Source organism: Globicephala melas, chromosome 5 (genome assembly GCF_963455315.2).
Source record: "Globicephala melas chromosome 5, mGloMel1.2, whole genome shotgun sequence".
In the NCBI taxonomy this organism is placed as follows: domain Eukaryota; kingdom Metazoa; phylum Chordata; class Mammalia; order Artiodactyla; family Delphinidae; genus Globicephala; species Globicephala melas.
The window spans coordinates 71,260,849-71,285,742 of NC_083318.1; the positions used below are offsets into that span (position 1 = coordinate 71,260,849).

At 37.1% G+C, this 24,894-nt stretch overlaps 1 protein-coding gene across 1 annotated transcript in view; it reads right to left on the minus strand.

The window, feature by feature from the left end:
* FRYL (FRY like transcription coactivator) overlaps positions 1–24,894 on the minus strand; it is a 234,344-nt gene that overhangs the window by 107,492 nt on the left and 101,958 nt on the right. Inside the window, exons 5-11 of the mRNA XM_030880492.3 lie at positions 19,615–19,668; positions 16,449–16,588; positions 15,523–15,619; positions 8,023–8,102; positions 7,563–7,643; positions 4,619–4,787; positions 4,251–4,343 (exon numbers count right to left, since the gene is read on the minus strand). Coding sequence (XP_030736352.1) covers positions 4,251–4,343; positions 4,619–4,787; positions 7,563–7,643; positions 8,023–8,102; positions 15,523–15,619; positions 16,449–16,588; positions 19,615–19,668 — 714 coding nt within the window. The remainder of the gene's footprint in view (positions 1–4,250; positions 4,344–4,618; positions 4,788–7,562; positions 7,644–8,022; positions 8,103–15,522; positions 15,620–16,448; positions 16,589–19,614; positions 19,669–24,894) is intronic.

Genomic DNA, 24,894 nt, shown 5'->3' on the forward strand with positions numbered 1-24,894 from the left:
AGCAAAAATTGACAGAACTGCAAAGAGAAACAGTTGGTCAGATTTCAATACTCCTCTCTCAGTAGTTGACAGAACAAGTAGAGAGGAAATCAGCAGAGTTGAAAAACACTATTAACCAATTTGCCCTAATTGATATTCATAGAACACTCTATCCAACAGCAGTATACATAGTCTTTTCAAGTGCACATGGAACATTCATCAAAATAAATGATATTCTGGCCCAAAAAACAAATTTCAATGCATCTAATGGGATTCAAGCATACCAAATATGTTCTGCAACCACAAATTAAAAATGAGTAACCTGAAGATCTCTGGAAAATCCCCAAATGTTTAGACTTTAAATAAAATGCTTCTAAATAACCTGTGGATTTCAAAAAGGACAGCAGAAAGTATTCTGAGCTTTATGAAAATGAAAACACAAGATATCAGAATTTGTGGGCTGCCACTGTAGAACTACTTAGAGGGAAATATATGCATTAAGTGCTTATATTAGAAAAGAGAAAAGGTCTTGACGACCTCAGCTTCCACCTTAAGAAACTAGCAGGGAAAAAAAGAGCAAATTTAGAGTAAGTAGAAGAAAAATAATAAAAATCCAAGTAGAAATGAGTTAAATAGAAAACTGAAAAATAGAGAACATCAATAAAGTCAAAACCTGGTTCTCTGAGAAGATCAATATAATCAATAAACTTCTAGCCAGACAGATCAGGAAAAAAGGAGAAAAGTCACAATCTACCAATATTTGGAATGGAAGAGGTCACTACAGATCCTATAGCTATTTAAAGAAACTAAAGGAATATTATGTCTAACTTTACAATAAATTGTATAATTCAAACAAAATGGGCAAACTCCTTAGAAAGACATGAAAGCGTACTCAAGAAGAAACAGTCTGAGCAGCCCTATGTATTTTGAAGAAAATTATCTGGTAGTTAAAAAGCTTGCCACGAGAAAAATCCCAGGCCAGGTGGCTTTATTGGTGAATTCTACCCAACTCCAAAGGAAGATGTAGAGCCAATTCTGCACAAACTTCTTCAACATTAACTTGTTACTAAAAACAAAGACATTGCAAGAAGACCACAGACCAACAGCCCGCATGAACATAGATAAGTGCAAAAATTCTCAAAAGAAAAAAACCTAGCAAATAAAATCTAACAATATATTAAAAAAATCTTATCATGATCAAGAGGAGTTTAACCCCAGGAATATATGGTTGATCCAACATTTGAAATATCAATCAACGTAGTTCACGATATTAATGAACAAAAAAGAATATATGATTACTTCAGTAGACAGAGAAAAAAAAGCATTTAACAAAATCCAACATTCATTCCTGAAAAAAACTCTTAACAAACTAGGAATGGAAGTAAATTTCCTCAATATGATAAAAGGCATCTATGAAAAATCTACAGGTAACATCATACTTATTGGTAAAAGATTGATGACTTTAGTCCTAAGATGTGAATGGAGTCTGTTCTCATCACTTCTATTTATCCTTGTACTGAGAGTCCTAGCCAGTGCAATAAGGCAAAAATAAAATATGCACACTGGGGCTTCCCTCGTGGCACAGTGGTTAAGAATCCACCTGCCAATGCAGGGGACATGGGTTCGAGCCCTGGTCCGGGAAGATCCCACATGCCGTGGAGCAACTAAGCCCGTGCGCCACAACTATGGAGCCTGCGCCGTAGAGCCTGCAAGCCACAACTACTGAGCCCACACGTCACAACTACTGAAGCCTATGCACCTAGAGCCCATGCTCTGTGACAAGAGAAGCCACCGCAATGAGAAGCCCGTGCACTGCAATGAAGAGTAGCCCCTGCTCACCGCAACTAGGGAAAGCCAGTGCGCAGCAACGAAGACCCAAGGCAGCCAAAAAAAAAAAAAAAAAAAAATGTACATTGAAAAGTATTTTGAGCACCTGGAAAATGAAATTTTAAAACAATGCCATTTAGAGTAGCATAAAAATATGAAATGCCTAGGGCTAAATTTAACAAAATATACTCAAGACCTATACACTGAAAACTACCAAACACTGTTGACAGAAAATAAAGACCTAAGTAAAAGGAGAGAAACTATGTTAATGAATTGCAGGAATCAATATTAAGATGTCTGTCCTCCCAACTTATTGACTAATTTAATCCAATCCCAATCAAATCCCACTAGATTTTTTTTAATGGACCAGGTGATTCTAAAATTTATATGTAAATGCAGTAGACCTAGAAGAGCCAAAATTTTTTTGAAAAAACATAAAGTTGGAAGATGTATATATACTACCTGCCTTCTAACTTACTACAGTAATTAACACAGTATACGTTGTTGTAAGAATATACACACAGATCACTGGAACAGAATAGAGTCAGAAAAAGACCCACACAAATAGAGTCAATTGAATTTTCTGACAAAGGAACTAATGTACTTAGAAAGAGTTGTAAACAAACAAGTGAAACGGTACAGGAACAACTGGATGCTATTTGCAAAAACAAAAAGAATTAAACAAAACAAAACAAAATTTCAATCCATACCTCATACCATATACAAAATTAACTCAAAATAGATCACTGACCTAAAAGTAAATCCCGAAACTGAAATATAGAAAACTTTTGTTACCCTGGGTTAGGCAAAGACTTCATAGGTACGATACCAAAAGCACAACTTATAAAAGAATAAATCAGATATGCGAGCCACAACTACTGAAGGCCACATGCCTAGAGCCCGTGCTCCGCAACAAGAGAAGCCACTGCAATGAGAAGCCCGCGCACCACAACGAAGAGTAGCCCCCACTCGCTGCAACTAGAGAAAAGCCCGCACGCAGCTACGAAGACCCAATGCAGCCAAAAATAAATAAATTTATATAAAAATAAAACCTTGAAACAACCCAAATGTCCAAAAACAGATAAACACATAACCGAACTGTGGTATATCCATACAATGAAATACTAGCCAACAATGTATAAACTGCTGATATATTCTGTAACATAGTTGGAACTCAAAATAATTGTGCAGAGTGAAAGAAGCCAGAAAAAAGAGTCTGTACTGTAAGATTCCATTAATATAAAATTCTAGGGCTTCCCTGGTGGCGCAGTGATTGAGAGTCCGCCTGCCGATGCGGGTGACACGGGTTCGTGCCCCGGTCCGGGAGGATCCCATGTGCCGCAGAGCGGCTGGGCCCGTGAGCCATGGCCCCTGAGCCTGCGCGTCCAGAGCCTGTGCTCCGCAATGGGAGAGGCCACAGCAGTGAGAGGCCCACGTACCGCCAAAAAAAAAAAAAAAAAAATTCTAGAAAACCCAAAACTAAGTAGAGGAATAGAAAGATCAATGGTTACCTGAGAACAATGTGGAGTGAGTGGGGGGCGGGGGGATTAAAAAGGAACATGAGGAAACTTCTGAAGTATGATAGGTACGTACATTATCTTGACTGTGGTGAAGGTTTTACAGGCATATACATATGTCTAATTGTACACTTTAAATACGTGTAATTTAAGTCAATTTTACCTCCATAAGTGTTTTTAAATGAAATTATACGTATATATATAAAGAATATCATTTATACAGCAGTACGTAGTATACTGAAAGTGAGTGGCATAACACATACCACAAAAAACCCAGGAAACAAAAAAATCTAGCATGTCCAAGTATTCTAAAATCCCCGAATCCTATTTATACCATGCTATGTTACTAGTAACTACAGAATTATTTTTGAATAACACAATGAATTTAGACCTAGAAAAGCTTCTATAAATCTGCTTCCCTAGAAGTTACTGGAACCATATTTATAGCAGCCATATTTTCTAAATAATTTAGAATACATATTTTGACAGGTATGATGAATGTCATGGCAACTATAGAAATTAACTTTTAAAACTGAGACAATCCTGTAAACTCTAGGATACATGTCACAGTACTTTTAAATTCTTCAGAGGCATTCAAATGGCTGCCATTTTGTAAGGAGCAAATGCCATGAAATGCAGTGTGTTACACTGAGCTACTTGAGATAATCATTACTTCTAGGTTGCAAATACTCTGCCTTCCTAACAGTCTCTAAATCTTAAGGGCCTGGGCTTGTTCTTTTGATTAAAAGACTGATTGATGCTCTTCTGCTATGTGTCTAATAATGATTTACCCCATACTCCCACTACATTCAAAGTTTCCGCTTTATTGTCTATGAGGTTACCAGAAAGTAAGAATAGCACATGTGGTAACTTCTTCAACAAAAAAAGTACTTTTAAAATGCAATATAAAATTAAAAATATACTTACAGCAGCTACAGGGATAAGAATCTCCACAAATAAACCAGCAAGTGCATGTTTTATATCTTTATCCTTTACTTCTAAGAAATACTGAGCACATTCCTTGAGAGGGAAAAAGGTATATTAGATTTAAAAAGGAGGAAGATTATAGAAATGTTAATATCACAATAATTTTGTAAATACTCTGCAATTTTACCAGAAAGCTAAGTTCAAATCATGTTCAAATTTAAAAAGAAAATTAATTCACACTTCTGACAATTTAACACTTGGAGTAAGGAATTAGTAACGTCATTAATTATATTTATTTTGTTTCTTTTAAATAGTCATGAAAAGCAAAAACAACCACTGTTAGGCTAATTCTAATTACTGCAGATCACCTGCATGAACTGAAATGATGCTTCAAAATCTTCTACAGGATACATTTTCACTCGGAAAAATTTCATTCCCATTATTAAGCTGATGACGCTTTGTACCACATGTGGACTTTGTTCCTTTTGTCGCAGTTCTTTTAACTCTGTCACAAACTTCTTCCTCACAGCCTGAAACCTTTAATGTACACGGATACACAATTTGATATGAATTGAAAATACTCATTTCCCACATGATATTTAAGGTTGAAATCAAGAAGTATTTTACCTAAACACCATCTCCTTTCTCTGCCCTCATCAAAATTACCCAGAAAAACATACAGATAACAAAAATATTTCTTATTCTAGATTTACTGTTCATTTATTTTTTCAAATAAAAAATGCCTTAAGGAGAAATTCTTATTAGAATTTCTTATTCCTATAATACCATCAATACAGCATCATTACCATTTAATAGTTCGTAATCATCATAAAAATAAGATCTAATAACCCACCCATAAAACATCCACATGTAAATCAGACAGTGTCTCTAAATTCTAAGACTCATTTTGATAAAGTCTGCAATTTAAGTTACATGGAGAGCAGACTGGAGACTACATATTTGTTCAAAGAGATAAACCAATCACTTGTAGACTACTAAGTATCTCTTAAAATTATTATCTCCTTACACTGTAGAAAAACTGAAGATGATGAGTGGGAGAGCACTGGTCTCACAATGGGAATCAGCTGAAGAAATCAAAATGCTTTTGAAATGCTGAGCAACATCCTGGATTCAAATGACTACAACAGTTAAGGCTACTAAGGTTTTCTTTGCTTACAATGGAAAAAGATATCTGATAGTTTGTTAATCGATAATACTTCACTTTCCCCCTCTATGAAACAAAGGTTTTATTGCTGATGTTACTTGGGGAAAACAGTTCTCGAAAGTTATAATGACAAATGAAGCATACTTCCCAATGGGCACTGAGTACAAATTAATATTAATTAAACATGGATATTAATTACATGTTAATGAAATATGGATCCATGATAGGAAGTATAACTTCTCCATTTCCATTTCAGTCTTGTAAAATACAACACCATTTTCCATGAAAGTGTTCTTTTGCGTTTTATAAAGAAAATATAAAGTGGATAAAAATCTTCCCATTGCAATATTATTAGAATCCAAGGATTTTTCCTATTAAATTTTTCATAATAATTATTAGTCACTATAATCAAAGGAAATGCATTGACAAGATTCTAAAACATCCCCAGCCCTTTCTTTCTCCCCACCCCTTTCCCACCTCACCACCTTTCCTCTCAAATGTTGGTGCCATCAGCCCAGCCTAATGTGGGTCCATCCATGTTTTTTCCCATGCGCGTTGTATGTATGGGTGGAAAACACCTCAATATTGCTCTGAGTGGCATTTCTCTTACAACTAGACCAGTGAGGCTGAGCGTCATTTCATCAATTTACCATTGGCCATTTAGATTTACTATCCTTCCCATCCTAGATTTAACTTAGCTATGATGTAGGGTTCTTCTGGACCCAACTTGCTCATGTGTTATTTAGCACTTCTAACCTATATCCTGACAGAAAATCATTTTCAATAAAAATTACAATATGAACTACTGTGCCATGAAAAGAAATACATTATTGCTCATGTTTTTGCAGCTACATTCCTGAAACAGGGATTCCTTGTTGATTAAATATGAACACAATATTAAAATACTATTGTCTACGTCTAAGTCATTTCAAATACTCCAACTACGTTCTAAGTTCTATACAGCATTGGGTATACAAGGGTCCCTGGTAAACTACAAAGGATAAAACATAAATAATACTAAATTAAAGGATAGTAACTACCAAATAATAAAATATATTACTTCATATTAAAATCTAAACTACTAAACATTAACAATAATTGTGTTTGCTTTCTTAGAACTGAAAAAGGTTGCTATAGGATGATTTCAGGGCCAAAGACTGACTCTTTAAATAGCGCCCAAGAAAATCTAAAATGATACTTTTTTCCTTACAAATTTCCCAGTAGCATCAAAGGAAATTCAAAATCTTCCATAGTCTTTAGAGCAAGCACGCAATACTAAAGACAAACATCTTTTTTTACCGTTTACGATAATGATGGTTCAATACAACTCAATGCATGTAACTCCTAATGAATAACACCCTCTTTATGGAGTACTCTAGTATCTTTATCTTTCCTTTTTGGTATGTCTTCCACCTATTCAAAACTCTGTTCAGTATTAAAATAAATAAGATGGTTAGAAGGAAGACACTGCATTGCTATCTCAGAAATAAAAGCATTCAAGTAGAAACTATTAAAAGTAATTATTAGCTTCGACAAGAGTTCTATAAGAAAGATTTATAAAAACACTTCTCAAAGAACTGTGAAAAATAGGGAATAAGGTAATGACCTGACTATTCTTGGCAATTTCTTACTTCCTCAATTCAGGTTTTATGGAAAACCCCAAATAATGAAGACAAGTTGTGGAACTGAGGTATGGGCGTCACTTAAAATTCCTCTAAAGCAGGGGTCCCCAACCCCCAGGCCATGGACCAATAGCTGTCCACAGCCTGTTGGGAACCGGGCCACGCAGCAGGAGGTGAGCGGAGGGCAAGTGAGCGAAGCTTCATCTGCCGCTCCCCATCGCTCGCATAACTGCCTGAACCATCCCCCCCATCACTTGCATTACCGCCTGAACCATCATCTGCCGCCATCCCCCACCTCCCTCACCGTGGAAAAATTCTCTTCCACGAAACAAGTCCCTGGTGCCAAAAAGGTTGGGGACCCCTGCTCTAAGGAACAGAGCAGCAAAATAATAAAAGGTGAAACAGACTTCATAATAACTCTATGAAAAAAAAAAAGATCTAAAACTATCAGTGTCTATTTTATTAGTTAGCAATGAGAATTCTAAAAAGCAAAACAAATCAAAATCAGTGATTTATAAAACTTACTTTGATTGGGCAAGAACGCCTATCACTTCTGCATATAAATCTGCAATAATATGCACATTCCCAGTGTTGGTTCCTGAATATCTAAAATAGCAAAAGAACAAACATATTATTTCATGGAATTTTTCTACAAACTCTCTTTCTTAATAACTCTGAAAATTCCTTATCAGCGTGTTGTATAAATTTTCTCTGAAGATTCATTTATAGGATGATAAAAACCACATGAATTTTCTTCTCTCTCTAGATTTCAATTTGCCAGGAAATTTAGCCTGATTCTTATAAATTCAATCAATGGTTTTAAGAATCATTTTTACAAAATCTTTCCCATAAGCATCTCCTGTGGACTAAAAAATACAGGAAGATAATTGCTTTGAACTTCAGAAAACAAATGATTTATGAGAGTTCAAATTAACAGTCTAAATCTGGACCGCAGATAAAAGCAACAGTCCTGTATTTTACTTACCCTTCCTTATGTTTAAAGTGCTTAAAAGCTAAGTTTAGAACTTCATGAACTAAGGGATCAGGCACAGGATGAACAGGAATCTAGAAAAAAAAAAAAATCAAGTGTGTGCTAAACAGGTTACAGGTCTTTTATGAGTATTCTCATCATTTCAAATAACCAAATCAATAATCAATTTTAGTTTTCATGATATGACCTACTATTAATCTGTCAATCTTCCCCTTTTCTAAGAATGCTATTATTTTTCTCTAAGAACTTAGTTGAACATCTACTTTAACAAGCTCTAAATTCATGAACATTAAGCTTTATAATTGCTAATCTTTAAACTATAGACTATGCAAATGAAAAAATAGTCATTGTTGTTACTACAACTGTCACTGTCCGAAAGTTAAAAACACACTCATGTTGACTCTCTGCAACACCTATAGGAAAGTAAACTTTGATTCAGCCAGGCTTCATATAGTCTGATTTTCTATCATAATAGTATCCAAAAGGGACTCCAACTTTCCCAACAATTTAAAATTATTTATGGTTTTATTAGAAATTTGTTATTTAAGTATGTTTGTTTTGTTTAGTTCTTTAAAAATTACATGCCAGTTCCTAATATGGACAACACATCAAAACATTTAAACCAGAAAGTAAAATCCCTGCCCCTTCCCCCATATATAACCACTACTGGTATATATCTACTTCCAGGCTTTTTCTACACACACTCATCCACACAGCTTATTTTGTACTTAATGGACTGATGCGTCTTTCCCCATCACTACTTAGCTCCTTCTTACATTATTTAGCAGCCATGTAATACTCAGTATATATATATATATATATTATAATTTATTTAATGAGCTCCCTATTAATGAACATTTCATTCCAGATTTTCAGTATTCAATATATATAATGTTATACAACAAACATCTTGTGCATTTAACATTATTTACTTGTACAGTTCCATGGGAAAGCATCCAAAAGGAAGAACTGATGGGTCAAAGATTATCCAAGACGTCATTGATACAGATTCTAGTTCTTTATATGTGTGGGTCTGTTTGTGAGCTCTCTATTCTATCAAGTTATACGCGTCTATATTAAAATCATGCTGTCTTAATTATTAGGGCTTACTAATAAGTTCTCATGTCTGGCACCACAAGTCCTCCCTTACTTTTCTTCAGAGATAGCTTGGCTATTGTTCTTCCCTATTCAATTTACAGCCATCTTTTCACGTTCCAAAAAAACTGTTATAGGTGAACTATAATCAAATCATTATATAACATATAAAAACATTTTCTTCATTAGACCAAAAGGTCTTTCTACACTTTTTATCATTCTAATGAAGAAAAGCCAAGCTTCTCTTCTCACTAGTTATGAAACCTGGAGGAAGTTTCTACCTCACCTCTTTACCGGTAAAAAATGTAGGTAATAGATTAGAACCCCATAATTACCAGCCCTGAGAGAATGCAAAACTGGGTACATTACAATTGGAGATTCTTGGTCTCTCACCTTTTCCACCCTTCTCTAAAAGGGACTAGCACAAAATTCTTACTTCCTAGGAATGTAGGGCAGATGACGGAACTAGAATATAGGATGGAGATATTGAGGACAAGGCCTGGTAGGGAACCCAGAGCCCATTAGAAAGTGGGGAGGCAGATGTATTTTCCTAGCTTCATCTTCCCTGGATTGGGCCAAACAAAATAGGCCCCAAGGTAAGAAAAAGGTTACTGAAGTCACTGCTGTTGTCCCATAAGTCCCAGTAAGCCCTATGATTATCCCATTGATGGTTAAAACAAAGTAGATATCTACCACTAGGTGATACCAAACTTTAGTCGGGAATATGCTGTATCTGGATCCAGCAGCCCGACTTCCAGAACTTACTCCAGAATTCACAGCGCTAATCACGCAGGCTGGCCCCAGACACCTCAGTGACCTTGCAATAATGCGACACTGCATTTTACGTGACTTAATTTTTTGGGCCCCATTTACTGTGCTGTGTTGTGGTTTTACCATACTGACTTCTATACAGGGATGTTTGGTACGCTCTAGGCCAGAGATATGAAACACAAGTTAACTTACACCTATACTTTCTCCTAAGTAGTCTTTATTTGCTCCAGTTATGCCAGAAGTCTAACAATGACAGCTAGGGACACTACTTAGCTATGTTGTGTGCTCTTTATTACTACCTTAATAATATTAGTTATTAGTAATGCCACCACCACCACTTTTCACGTGTCTGTGTGCCGGCTATTACTTAGGCATTTTATATACATTATTTATAACACTTATAGCAGCCTTACACAGTAGTATTTGTCCCCTGTTTTACAGATGAGGGGACTGAAGTTTAGAAGTCAGTGCATACTTCTCCAGAAAATACTGTGTGCCCAGTTTCTGATATATGAAAATGCATTTAATAAACGGAACAAATGAGGAAAGAAAACTTTCAGTTTTATCATATTATAGCTAGAAAAGAGACAGAGAAACAGAAGAGAATAAATATATCTCATCTTTAATTTTTGGAAGAAAAAAAGCACAACCTCTAAAAATTTTATTTTAAGAATGAACACTATCAAGATGCTCAGACGTTCTTGAAATTCCTACTTCTCCCCTTATTTACAATAATCAAAAAAATTCCCAAGCTGAACCTCCAAAAAAGGGGGGCTGGGGTGGGAAAGAATCCCAGTTCAGTTTATAGAGAAAACGTTCTACTTTCATGGAGTAGTATTTCCATCTAGAGCATCAAGAATTTTTTAGATCTTGCCATTTGCATGATTTTGGAAGCAGATCTAATTCTATTTGAACATTCAAGAAGGATATATCTAGTAGACTCTAAAGAATACCCAAGTTTTATTCCAAAGCTATTCCCACTACCACTTCCCCAAATCTAATGCTTTTAGCACATCATGAAAGTAGAAAACCACAAAACCAGGTTAAGACATGGACAACGGGGAGTCAGCAAGGTGCGCTCATTATGTAAATGACCAGCCCTCAGTGCAAAGGACAGGGAATAAACTCATGACTCAGCAAAATCACAAATAACCCCATAACCTTCAGGGCTGCTCACCAACATCTAAAGTGCTAATGTTGTGTGATGAACTGGAAGATTGGGATTGACATGTATACGCTGATGTGTATAAAATGGATGACTAATAAGAACCTGCTGTATAAAAAAATAAATAAAATTCAAAAATTTTTAAAAATAAAATAAATAAATAAAATGCTAATGTCAAACCTGAAAATACTAAGGATCTACTCCTCCTTCTGATACTTCACAATAAGCACCCATAAAACTAAGCCAAGAGCCTGAAGTGGCTTATAAGCCTGGTTTCCCAATCTTGTTTGTTTCAACGAATAAATGCATGGCTAAAATTCAATATAAAAAGAAAACTGCTTAAAGATACTAAATGCTATAGTGCTTTTACCATGGATTCTAAAGCCTCTGGTACTAATATGCTAATATTTGTAGTTGGCCATGACCCCCAAATTATTCTTCTGACTTTCTTGAAAAAATAAAATTAGTCCTTTATCATCTTGAATTAATTTTGTTCCCATGGTGAATCACACTCATGTCATCACATTTATATAAACTCAATCCTTTGTCTAATTTGTTATGATTTAAAACTTAATTTTATAAGATGATGGCCATTTCACCTAATTTTGTAACACTGATTTTTACCAATAAGAATAATTTTATTTACAAAGAGAACTAGGGGCTTCCCTGGTGGCACAGTGGTTAAGAATCTGCCTGCCAATGCAGGGGACACGGGTTCAAGCCCTCCTCCAGGAAGATCCCACATGCCACGGAGCAACTAAGCCCATGAGCCACAACTACTGAGCCTGCACTCTACAGCCTGCAAGCCACAACTACTGAGCCCACGTGCCACAACTACTGGAGCCTGCACACCTAGAGCCCGTGCTCTGCAACAAGAGAAGCCACCGCAATGAGAAGCCTGCGCACCGCAATGAAGAGCAGCCCCCGCTCACCACAACTAGAGAAAGCCCATGCGCAGCAACAAAGACCCAACACAGCCAAAAATAAAATAAATCTATTAAAAAAATAAAATTAAATTAAAAAATAAAGAGAGAACTAGCTTTATAATCTTCAGCAAGTCACTGCAACTAAGAACATTGATGTATAAGATGAAAACAACTGATAGCATTTATTGGACACTTTCCATGTCCCGGGCATTATCGTATTTAATTCTCACCACTCTTTTACAGAGAAGGAAAGAATTAGTGGGTAATAACTTGCCCAAGTTACACGGCAAGTAAATGACACAGCTGGAATAAAAACACTTGCCGTGGTTATCTCCCAGTTTATTGTAATGACCAGCTGGTACAAGGGATACAGAGTTCTTCGTGTGTTTTGAAGAGATCTAAATATGTGATGATGACACATAATAACGTCGGATAAAGACATGACAAATTATTCAAGAAACAATTTATAATATATGAGGTCAAGAACTAACCCACAAGTAATATATACTCCTCCTTAAGATTGATCCAACCATGTATCGATATTTCAATACTCCTGGGGCTGTCCATCTCATCAAAATAAAACTAAATCACATTTTAATACATGTATATTATGTGGGACAAAAGTAAAAGTCCTATTAAATTCAACATACGCTACATTGATTACTCTCTGGAGCTATTAAACCCTACACGATTACTCTCTGGAGCTATTAAACCCTACACCATTTTTTTTTTTTTTTTTTTTTGCGGTACGCGGGCCTCTCACTGTTGTGGCCTCTCCCGTTGCGGAACACAGGCTCCGGACGTGCAGGCCCAGCGGCCATGGCTCACGGGCCCAGCCGCTCTGCAGCATGTGGGTTGCTCCCGGACCGGGGCACGAACCCGTGTCCCCTGAATCGGCAGGCGGACTCTCAACCACTGCGCCACCAGGGAAGACCCCCTACACCATTTTGATACAGGAGAAAATTGGGTTCGTTTGTCATGATATTTCAGAACGTTCTATTGATCTTTACTTCATTTTCTATAGTTTAATTAGATTTGAAGAAGCTAAAAAGACTTGCTTTTTATTAGGAAAGAGAAAACCTACATGGGATTTTTTTTTTAAGTTATTGTTGAATTTGTTACAATATTGCTTCTGTTTTATGTTTTGGTTTTTTGGCCCCAAGGCATGTGGGATCTTAGCTCCCCTACCAGGGATCAAACCCACACCCCCTGCATTGGAAGAAGTCATCTTAACCACTGGAGTGCCAGGGAAGTCCCTGGACTATTTTTTTTTTTAAAGGAAGAGGAGGAAAAGGAGGATGAAGACAAGGACAATGGGGTGGGGGAGAAGACAAGAGAGGAGGAAGAGGAAAAAGAAAAACCTCCAAGGGGTTGTCTGTGCACTGAAGTTCTGAAGTCAATGCAATTAAGAGCAACTTTTAGGGCTTCCCTGGTGGCGCAGTGGTTAAAAATCTGCCTGCCAATGCAGGGGACACACGGGTTCAAGCCCTGGTCCGGGAAGATCCCACATGCCGCGGAGCAACTAGGCCCGTGAGCCACAACTACTGAGCCTGCGCGTCTGGAGCCTGTGCTCCGCAACAAGAGAGGCCGCAATAGTGAGAGGCCTGTGCACCGCGATGAAGAGTGGCCCCCGCTTGCCACAACTAGAGAAAGCCCTTGCACAGAAACGAAGACCCAACACAGCCAAAAATAAATAAATAAATTTAAAAAAAAACAAAGAGCAACTTTTAGATGAGAAGAGAGACACTGCTAAGTAGAAGAAAATCATGGGAAACACAGGAGAAAAGGCACAATAGAGCCTGACTGTCAGCGCACAGAGTTTGCAATTTCTTTTGCAGGAAGAAGAAATACCTCTATGATTTAACTAAGTAAAGAAGTGCAAATGCTAATTACCAAACCACTCACAAGACCGACATTTAGCACACAAGAAATGCCAGGGATCAACCACAATGAGGCCTCGTCCAAGTCCGTTCATGGTACAGTGTTTCTGGTCCTCAGCTCCTCCGATATCCTTACTGACCTCAGCCTTAGCATCTTAGGATCCCAGCTAAACTAAGAGATCACAGAAGGCAAATCTGGCTTTCAGAAAGCATAACTTTCAGAGGAAAGTTCTTTTCCACCTCTACTAAAAAAAACCTTTATGGAAGGTACAAATTAAATTGTTTTTATCTTTGATTAACGCATTTATCTATGTCACGTATTCAAAATTATTTTTAAACAAAACAAAGCCAAAAAAGTTATTTTTATTTTCAGATTTCGGATATTCAGTGTCTTTTCACATATACTGTAAAAACAAAGGCAAAGTATAAATGAAAGTATAAATAATTCAAATATTTTTATATTAGCTATGTTAAAAAAGACTATCAAATCAATTAACTTTTATATCTTAACATTTGCTGTTTCCTGCTGTATTATATATTCTACTCCATTTTATACAACAGAAACAAAACTCCCTGTCCGAACACATCATGTGCTGTGCAAAATATGATTTTTTTTCTTTTAGGTAGCCTGACTTTTTTTCAAAACACTACAGTGTGCATGACTGGAAATATATGGAACATTTTTGAATGATGTATATAACTTTTTAAAGACTACAAACTACAAAAACATTTTCATATCAGTACAGGTATTTTCTTTTTAATATGCATTTATTTATTTATTTTGGCTGTACCAGGTCTTAGCTGCGGTAGGTGGTATCTTTTAGCTGCGGCATGCAGGCTCTTAGTTGTGGCAATGGGAACTCCTAGTTGCAGCATGCATACGAGATCTAGTTCCCCAACCAGGGATTGAACCCGGGCCCCCTGCACTGGGAGCGTGAGGTCCCACCCACTGGACCACCAGGGAAGTCCCTCAAATCAGTACAGGTATTTATACATATACTTGTACTGACTGTGAATAGTAAAAATATATAACATGATATCTGACACTATTTACCTATTTATATCTTTACTACCTATGCCATTCAGATGTTGAGCTCAGCAGTGCAGTACCTAGAACAATGCCACCCAACAGTAGGCATTCTAATATTCACTGAATGAATAAACATAAACAATTCATTATCCTGAGGTCTTCTCACTTGTCTGAAAACCATTTGCACTTGACAACTCAGTCTTACTCAAGTCAAATCACCCCCGTTCCTCAACTATCACTGCACAATTATTACATGTTGAAATGCAGGCTTGAGGGCTACACAGAGAATTTCCGTGAAAGTGGAGGCAAAAAGGGATTGGAGTAGGTGAATGACAGATGGACTACAGCTGCTGCTAAAAGCCCAGATTTTACATACTTTTTATTCAGCTCCATTTTGCTAACATGATTTCATGTCTTGGATGGTAAACGAAGGTAGAAAAATGGGGAGTGATAGGTACAGGACACGGAACCCTCAGGTAATTGACAGAAGTATAATTAAATTATAGGAATTTTGTTTCCGTGAGCCAGAAGTTTAGATATAACATCCTAAATAAGGTAACTGAAACATGAAGGCAAAATTAGCAAAAAAATAAGAAATACAGACTTGGCAGAAACAAAAGAGCTTACCTGCTTTAGAACTTCAACTAAAACTAAACAAAAAATGAAATCTACTGCTAAGTCTCTTCTTTCAAGAAGATAATCTCTTTCACGTTGCTGTTCATCCCTGAAACAAGAATCCCAAGTTAGGATTGCATTAAAACTATAAGTTCTCAAATAGCTCTTGGTTAGTACTTCATGTTATTTACTGAGTTCCTAGTACATATGGTGTCCCACAGCAATCGTTACAAGTTTTCATAATAACCCAATGTATGTATTACATGTTCTTATGTTCTTTCTCTTTTTGTACATTAGGAACTTATATGCACATCTCACTATTACATCTGTCAGAAATTAAACCTAATCTAAAAGAATTAGTAAGAGGAAGAAAAACACGGAAATACAGTGCCAGGTCATTTTTTCACAAATCTAAGTTGAAAAATCACAAGTGGCATCTACTGAGGTACAATTCTAAACCATGGGCCATCACCTGAACACAAATAGATGTTTTACTTAAAGCCATGATCTCCCTGGGAAATTTGAAGAAGGAGAAGACAAGTTCGAGGATTTAACACCAAGAAGAGTCTCGTGGTATAAGAATTTAGGGTTTTGGCAGTCTTCCTGTATCGCAACAACTGTTTCCCTTCACAAACCACGTGAACAGGACTTCCTTTGAGTATCTTCTTAACTCCTTCCATGACTGCTAAGGCTCCTCACTGAACTACAGAAAGTCAGTTTTGCATAACTAGTCCCAGTGATGACTCCTGTAGGGCAGCACCTACTTTAACGGATATCTTTCCTCGATTTACAGTTTAAGTATGGACTATCTTTTCCCCTTGTCACCACTTCATAACAAAAGTAACCAAACAATAACAATCGTCAGTTGATAACACTATTACCCGCTTCATTGGAAGTGTTTTGAGCCCAGGTCGAACAGTAGAAAATGAGCCACTTACCCCTTAGATTTTGTGCTAGACCGAGGCCTATACTCATAAGACTCATCTTCAGCTCCATTCTGGCGTCTGTACCAGTCAAACAAGGTGCGAAGTAAGGAAGGGAGACAGTGCTCTGCTACTGAGCTCATAGAGCTTATCAACTGAAAATACAAGACGTTACCAGAAGTAAAATACAACATCAAAGTGCCATGCTCCTCAGGCTACTAGCAATCACTTAGAAATGAGTAACATTTCTAGAATAAAAATACACTAAACGCAGTAACTCCAAAGCAATAAATGTGTTTTAAAATAAAAGGGAAAAAAATAAATACATAAAATGCCACTTACATTTAAATATTAAAAAAAAAATAAGATAAAATAAGGGCTAGGGGTTTAGCCAAGTAATAAAGTAAAGTGAGCTAAGTTTCACCGGCTATTAACATTTATCCAAATCCATTCAGTTTAGCTCAGAGACTTTCCACCTTTTTCCTGCCTCTATATGCTACTCACATGTGTAAAAACTTGACCATAAGTAACATCCCTGATTACACACATGACACCTCTGGGTGAACTGTATAACACAGAACATGAAACAACCACACCTACTTCCTTCCCCCCTACCCCCTGGGGCCAGTTCCTCTCTGCTCATGTGAGTGAAATGTTCTAAAATGTTGCCACTAGAAGGGATGAAGAGATGCAGAAACAGAGAAGACTACACCATGTTAGAACTGGGGGAAAAGCTCCACTTTATTCTGTGCTGCTATGACACCGAACAGAGAATTATAATTACACAATTAATTTGTGATACAAATAAACATATTAGAAATGTGTTATATACATGTTTTTAAAGCTTAGAATATATAAATGAACAGCAGAAAGATAAATGAAGTGGGATAGACACCTGCAACTCAATTTGAGGCATCCCTTAAACTATCTGAATTGTAGGTGAGTTATCAGATTCATTTCATGAACGAACCCAACTTGCCTGTAGTGGTGGTAAGAGGTACACCAGCTACCATTAGTCAACCCTAAGGTCACTCTTCATCTTGAGGATCCAGAGAAAAAACATTCTCTCTTCATAAGAGACTCTGTATCTGATTCAACCCATTGCTCGTAAAATTAGTATTTTAAAATTAGCATACAGTAAAACATGCTTCACTTTGCTTTGCTTAACTAAAAAACTACGGGTTGCAGCAATACTCAAGGTCTCGTTCAGTTCCACGACTGTAGGAAGCATCAGTTAATGAAGATAAATTGATAGCTCTAGGAATTAAACATTTATTTTTCCTAATATTTTATATTTCTCATATAAAAAAGAATGAAACAGTTTGATTATGTATGATATTTTTTCTCTTTTTCATGATCTCATGCTTTTATTTATAAATTACCATAACGTGACAGGTGAATAGTTTCTAATATAGGGAATTAAAGTAAAAACAAGATTCTAGTTTTATTTAACCACTTTTGAAAATTTATATTTCATTAACAATGAACAATACCACTCAAAGGAAATCCCTTTTAATACCTAAAGAAGGAATAACAAAACACCATCTGCTACTGTAAATACATATTAAAGCAGTTTACCCCACTCACAGCTTTTTATTGTGGGAAAAAATCAAGGTATGGAGCATGATAAAATATAGTTTTATTAATCATTTACATAAAAAAAGAAATGGAAGTTTTCCTTAAAATGTTGTTTAATAAGATTTCATATTGATTGTTCATTCATCATTAGTAAAGTGGATTCAAGATGTGAATAATCTAAATACCTTTAAAATAATATATTAACAATACATTAATAATTAATAACTAGTAGCAATTAGTACCTTTTGTAATGGCATTAAGATTTGAAAAGGGTTATATGGGGTGATCTTATTATTACTGTAACAGAGAACTAGCCTTCTTATTTACGGTTTCTTCTTAGACCAGTGGCTATTTACTAAGTGTGTGCTTCAGAATCACCTAGGGAGCTGTTGCAAAATACAGGTGCCAGAGCACTGCTCTTGGTGATTCAGAGTCAGCAGAACTGGAATGGGATCCAGAAACACAGCATGTTGGGAAGCCTCCACCAAGCAATCCTAACCAGTCATCTTCATCTAATCAAGCAGACTAATATGAACATTAACTTCGATTTCCTAGATACATAATTATAAGAAGGGTAGCTCAGGAATACTAGATGGCAACAGAAAGCTGATCTGGGTTATTGGGTTTTGCAGACAATCAATCAACATATAATGAAATAAGTCTTGAGCAAACATAATTATGACAAAAATAACACTTGATCTAACATTCAAAATCAGCAAGAGGAAAGAACTGACATTAGAGGATTACCACTAAATTTGAGATATTGGTATTATATAAAAAGGTTTTTGGTTTCGCAGGGTTTCTTTGGAGGGGGAGGGTTGGCCATTGTATATCTTCCTTTTTAAGCTTCTTTGGCTTTTTGACACAGACAGTCCACTTGGCCTTTGCACAAGCACAGATACAAGTAGCTAATGCCTCTTAGGGCAACCCTCAACTGCTGGAGATGGGGGCTGCAGATAAATGCTCCAGCCCTCCATTCTTCAGAAAGACAAAAATGGGTGACATTCGGTATGATTCTCAGAATGGAATGAACCCCCAGTGCCCAGAGCAGTGATCTCTATCAGTTCTTCCTCTTCCCTGCCTCAATCTCTCAAGTCTCCTCCTTGGAATCTCTTCCCAGAACCAAGTCCTTGTCTCTGGCTCTGCCTTCAAAATGGGGTGGAAAGGGAGAGAACCAGGCTGGATGTTTCAGTATAAAGGTTCTGATACCCCCAACAGGAAAAAATAAATGTTAAAAGGTCAAATATTATTATGTAAAAATTGTATACAAGGAAAGATTGAGGGATATGACTGGAAATCTTTTAAGAAGTTTTCAAAGGGCATATAGTAAAGAGGGTACCAATGAAAAGCAAAGTTTTAAAATGCTTAATGAACAGAAATCAATAAAGTTCACAGCTCATTCTATGAAGTTCGCAGTTCATAACTCATTCTATTTGTTCTGTTAAAAAACAGACTACCAGTTCCAGACTGAATCTAGTGTATAAAAACATACAGGACCACTAAACAAAATAAATAAATTTCTTAATATTGGATGTATATGGATCAGACTGTGCGGATAAACATTTTCCTTTCAGGAAAAAATATTCCCCCTACATTGGCATACCTGGTCAAACTGAAGATCTTCACCCCTCTGAAGAGATCTAGATAATGGCTTCTCCTACAATTGAAAAAAAAAAAGTATATATGCAAAATATTAGAAATCGTACCGATAATAAACAGTTGAGATTCGTGAGATGGTTTTGTTTTTGTTTTATTTGTAATTAGATTGTTTCAAGGAAAGGTTCTAATCTGCTAATACAAACAAAATTTAATATTACTAGTTTAACTTAGAAGAGCATACCTAGCATGACCCCTTCTGTCAGCCTTTCTACCTACTTGCCTTGCTGCTTACCCCACATATAGTTACCTAACTTACTGAACATAAGAGATGTCTCAAATTATGTTCACATATATTATGACTGATTCTTCTGTTGAGATTTTTTAGGATGATTTTCTAAACTTTCTACTTTATGCTTTTTTTATTGAATTTTTATTCAACAAATATATTTATTGAAATATATATCATAGGAAAACAAATGCCATTTTTCCATGAAAAAAACTGGAATTTAGAAATATGTATATTCTGAAGCTTATCTATCCAAGAGCCCCAATTTCCTTCTCTCATTTATTGCTATAACTTCATGAAAATAAACTCACAAATGTATCTGCCACTGAAATTTAAAAATTCCTAATCTAACTATCAGAGAAGCACATTTCTAACTAATTTAATTGGGGTCAGTAAAATACCTGAATTCCACAGCGCTTGACTTTCTTAACAGGGAAAGGTTTTTGGCATGTCCTTGGCACTCGAGCCCTTATATGCTAAGCACACTTTGGTAATTATCTTGCAGACAAGTCGTCAATTTCTAAAACCAAGTATTATACACTACAAACATGTAACATGATGAGGATCTCATCCAATAATATATAGGCCCAATTAACTACCTCTAAAATTTAAGTAAAACAGTAAGTCTCATAGCAAGTCCAATAGAACATTGGTTGTTTTTTTTTTTTTTTGGTTTTGTTTTTTTAGAACGTTGTTTTTAGAAGTATGTAAAAGTTTGAAAATTACTGAGCTATCCTAATGTGAATTGTGTATTTAAAACCTGGGCTGGGGGTGGTGTAGGAGAGATAATAAGCTGTTTCTTACCAACTTATTTGACTTATTTGATCCCCCTCACTTGATCCCTCTTTTCACTGTAACATTAAATTTAAAGGTCTTCAGTAATATTTTGAGGAGTGTTGATCTAAGTAGTTTATTACTCACATAGGGTGTTTATACAATAAAGTATGGCCAAGCAGACTAAAAGAGAGCAATAACCTTCTCAGAAACACTTACACTGTTTTCTTATACCTCACACTTTTCACTTCTCAACAAACTCATGCTTTCTCAAAGATTTCTGAAGATCTGACATCCTCACAGAGATTTCCCTAAACCAAAAAGTGAGGATGAGTTATTTTTTCCATAATAAGAACTCAGAAATGACGTTTGAATGCAAAAGAACACTCAATGTTACCATCAGTACAAAAATATGAAGTAAGTGTACTGCACTAAATGCTGTATAAATTACTAATCAAGGACTCTGTATTAACCTCTTGGTTTGATTACAGTATGGTTGAGGATGGCCTAATCGTTGTCAAGCAGATGTACTTTCAATGTGAGATTTTGAAAGGATAACTATTTAAAACATGTTTATAGTACATGCAACCCATTGCCACACAACTAAAAAGAATGCAAATTATTCTCCATATTCACATATAGACGAATGCAAAGACTTATGTACCAGAATGTTTACTGTAGTATTTTTGTTCACAGTAGCCTCAAGTTGGGGTAAGTCCCAAACAGCTTATCCATAGAGACTGGTAAAAAAAAAATTTACAGTACTTTCTTTTATTGAAATAATATTCAACATTAGAGAGAAAGAGACAAATATATATGGGCTGATAATAGAACAATCTCTGATTTACATTGTTAAAATAAAAATAGGGACAGAAAAAATATACATATAAAAACTCCCATTTCCACAGCGTAACTTTGTATTTTACCTGATAGTTTGTTTACTATCTGTCTCCCTTTGATAAAATTGAAACTCCACAAAGGCATAGAGTTTTGTCTCTTTTGATCACATTTGTGTCCCCAGTGCCTAGCATGGTGCCTGGCATATAGCAGATGCTCAAAAAACATTTGATGTGTGAATAAAATGTCAATCATAAAAATAAATAAATAAATAAATAAAAAATAAAAGATGGAGGGTGCTACAGAGATTGATAAATAATAGACATGAAAAATGGTATACTAAAAACTATGGACAGTGATCATCTTGATCCAGAATGGAAGGAAGGGTCATTATTTTTATTACATAACCTTTAAAACTATTTCCACTTTTTATAATGTTATTATTTCATAAGAATATAATAGATCAATAATGAATCTAAGGTGCACAATCCTTTACACTCTAATCTGATCCTTGAGTATCTACGTATAGAGGACCAACAGCAACATGTAGCTTCCAGGGAAAGCAAAAGAATTTACTGAAAAGATTTTCGCAGCATAACAGTGATACTGAAATATTTCGATAATTTGCAGGTAAAGATGGCAATCTCTCCTAAACAATTGCTGTCCTTGTAGAGCTAAAAGTCTAATGACAGAGCAAAGAAAATATATATTATCTTAGACAGACTTTATAGGATAGGAAGTTGCAATGGAGGTGAAGATTTTAGAATGACCACTGAGAAGATGACATTTAAGTCACAATCAGAGGGAAGTGAGTAAGTTTGCCATGCAGAGTGAAGGAAAGATAATCCAGTCAGTACCTTGGAACTCCCCAAAGGCTCAGGAACTGGAGAATTTCATACTATGAAAGTGTGGGTGAAGGTGAAGTTAAAAATAAGAGGACTGGTTGAACGATGGTTTAGGAAACATTTAGACCCTCCCTCCCATTCCCTTCACCCACTCTACTTAGCAGGTTGGCTGTCCCTCCAATCTACTCACAGAGAAACCGCCCTTCTTACGAAAGGGCAAAACAGAGATGTCGACCGGGGAATACTACAGTTGAAGACAACGTACCACACTGAAGACAGGGAGCTTAAGTAAAAAGGTATATACTAAATATCAAAACCCCCAGTTATCTTCTGTCTCTACATCCCCAGAATGCTAGCAGCCAAGTCTAAACCCTCCCATTTGGGCTACTGAAGGACTCCTCCATGGGACTCTAGCTTCCAACAAAAGATCTGACATTGATGGTTCAGATGATTACACACTAAAGACCACAGTCAAAAAGGCCCCTCCATGTACACAGAGCTTCCAATCAGCTGTTTAGTGCCTCAATCATAATAAATAACATATAATATGTTATAATAAGCATGTGAGGAGAAGTGGAAACTAACAGAAAAATGCAGTTTGGAGGAAATAAGAGATCAGAAACTCTTTAAAATAAACATTTAATATTATCAAAAAAACAGTGGACAGTGCAGAGTTGTAAAAATGCTGGGCCTAAACCAAGTACATACAGTCTAAATCAGCAGGTGATTGGTTAAAGCCCTTTTTCCTCTCTTTTCTGGTCACTGGCAATCTAAAACAGTAACAGGTAAGCTTGGATGTGTCTGGATCATTACCCAGGATTGGTCTACCTCTTTTTAGGAAGAAAGAAACCTAAGGTATTTGATTGCATAGTTTGCAAGCTGCAATTTTATTCAATGGTTGCCCTTCCTTGTTTTTTGTTTTTTGTTTTTGCGATACACGGGCCTCTCGCTGTTGTGGCCTCTCCCGTTGCGGAGCACAGGCTCCGGACGCGCAGGCTCAGCGGCCATGGCTCACGGGCCCAGCCGCTCCGCGGCATGTGGGATCTTCCCAGACCGGGGCAGGAACCCATGTCCCCTGCATCGGCAGGTGGACTCTCGACCACTGTGCCACCAGGGAAGCCCTGCCCTTCCTTCTTGAGTCTTCCTTCTAAGATAAAAATGAAATTGTGGCTAAAGTCAAGCTCAGCTAATCTTCGAATCTTTTGCCTTCCTTAACCCCCTTTTATTGTGGCTTCTAATATGAGAATGAAAAGGCCAGTTCTCTCATTTTAGTGATTGATTAAATTCTTTTAGCAAAAGCCATTCACATTTGTGCTTCTAAGTTTTCATGTAACCTACTGTCCATCTGACCATGAGACATGCTAGCCTCCTTTTATGTATCAACTCGTGGATGCTGTTTTCTTTAAAGAGACCCCATGACAGTTTCATTCAAGAACGCAGGAGAGTCATCTTGAATGGCTGTTTATTACTGGAAAGGGTACAAAATAAATGAGATCACAATAAACGCATTTGAAGCTATAATAAAAACCTTGTGATAATGTTAGATTAAATGTATTTTCATTATCTAATCTTGAGGCTGGGTAAACGGTACACTATCTACTCAGACTTGGACATAAATGAAACAAAGCTGGCAGAGATCTGTTTCAGACAAGAAGAAATTATGCTGGTATATAGGAGTGAGGCGGGTAAAATCTGTAAAATATGATGGGTATTTTCTCAGCCAGTGTTTGTCCCTGGAAGCTGTTGTCTACAACACTGGGGGTTTTCCTGGTGTGTCAGGAGGAGTAAGCAGGGATGCCTCTTTTCTCTTAAGTGTGATGATGGGGTAGAAACACCTATTTTCTAATGGAATCCTCACCACTACTCACCATAACTTAATAATTTCATTTTGAAGACGCGGAGATCACCTTCCTCCCCACAGATACACCAGAAATACATCTACGCGTGGAACAACTCCTACGGAGCACCTACTGAACGCTGGCAGAAGACCTCAGACCTCCCAAAAGGCAAGGAACCCCCCACGTACCTGGTTAGGGCAAAAGAAAAAACTAAACAGAGACAAAAGGATAGGGACGGGTCCTGCACCAGCGGGAGAGAGCTGTGAAGGAGGAAAAGTGTCCACACACTAGGAAGCCCCTTCACGGGTGGAGACTTCGGGAGGCGGAGTGGGGGAGCTTGGGAGCCGCGGAGGAGAGCACAGCAACAGGGGTGCGGAGGGCAAAGCGGACAGATTCCAGCGCAGAGGATCAGGCCGACCGGCACTCACCAGCCGAGAGGCTTGTCTGCTCGCCCGCCGGGGCGGGCGGGACTGGGAGCTGAGGCTCCGGCTTTTGTCGGAGCGCCGGGAGAGGACTGAGGTTGGCGGCGTGAACACAGCCTGCAGGGCGTTAGTGCACCGCGGCTAGCCGGGAGAGAGTCCGGGGAGAGGTCTGGACCTGCCGAGGAGGCAAGAGACTTTTACGTCCCTCTTTGTTTCCTGGTGCACGAGGAGAGGGGATTAAGAACGCTGCTTGAGAGAGCTCCAGGGACGGGCGCGAGCCGC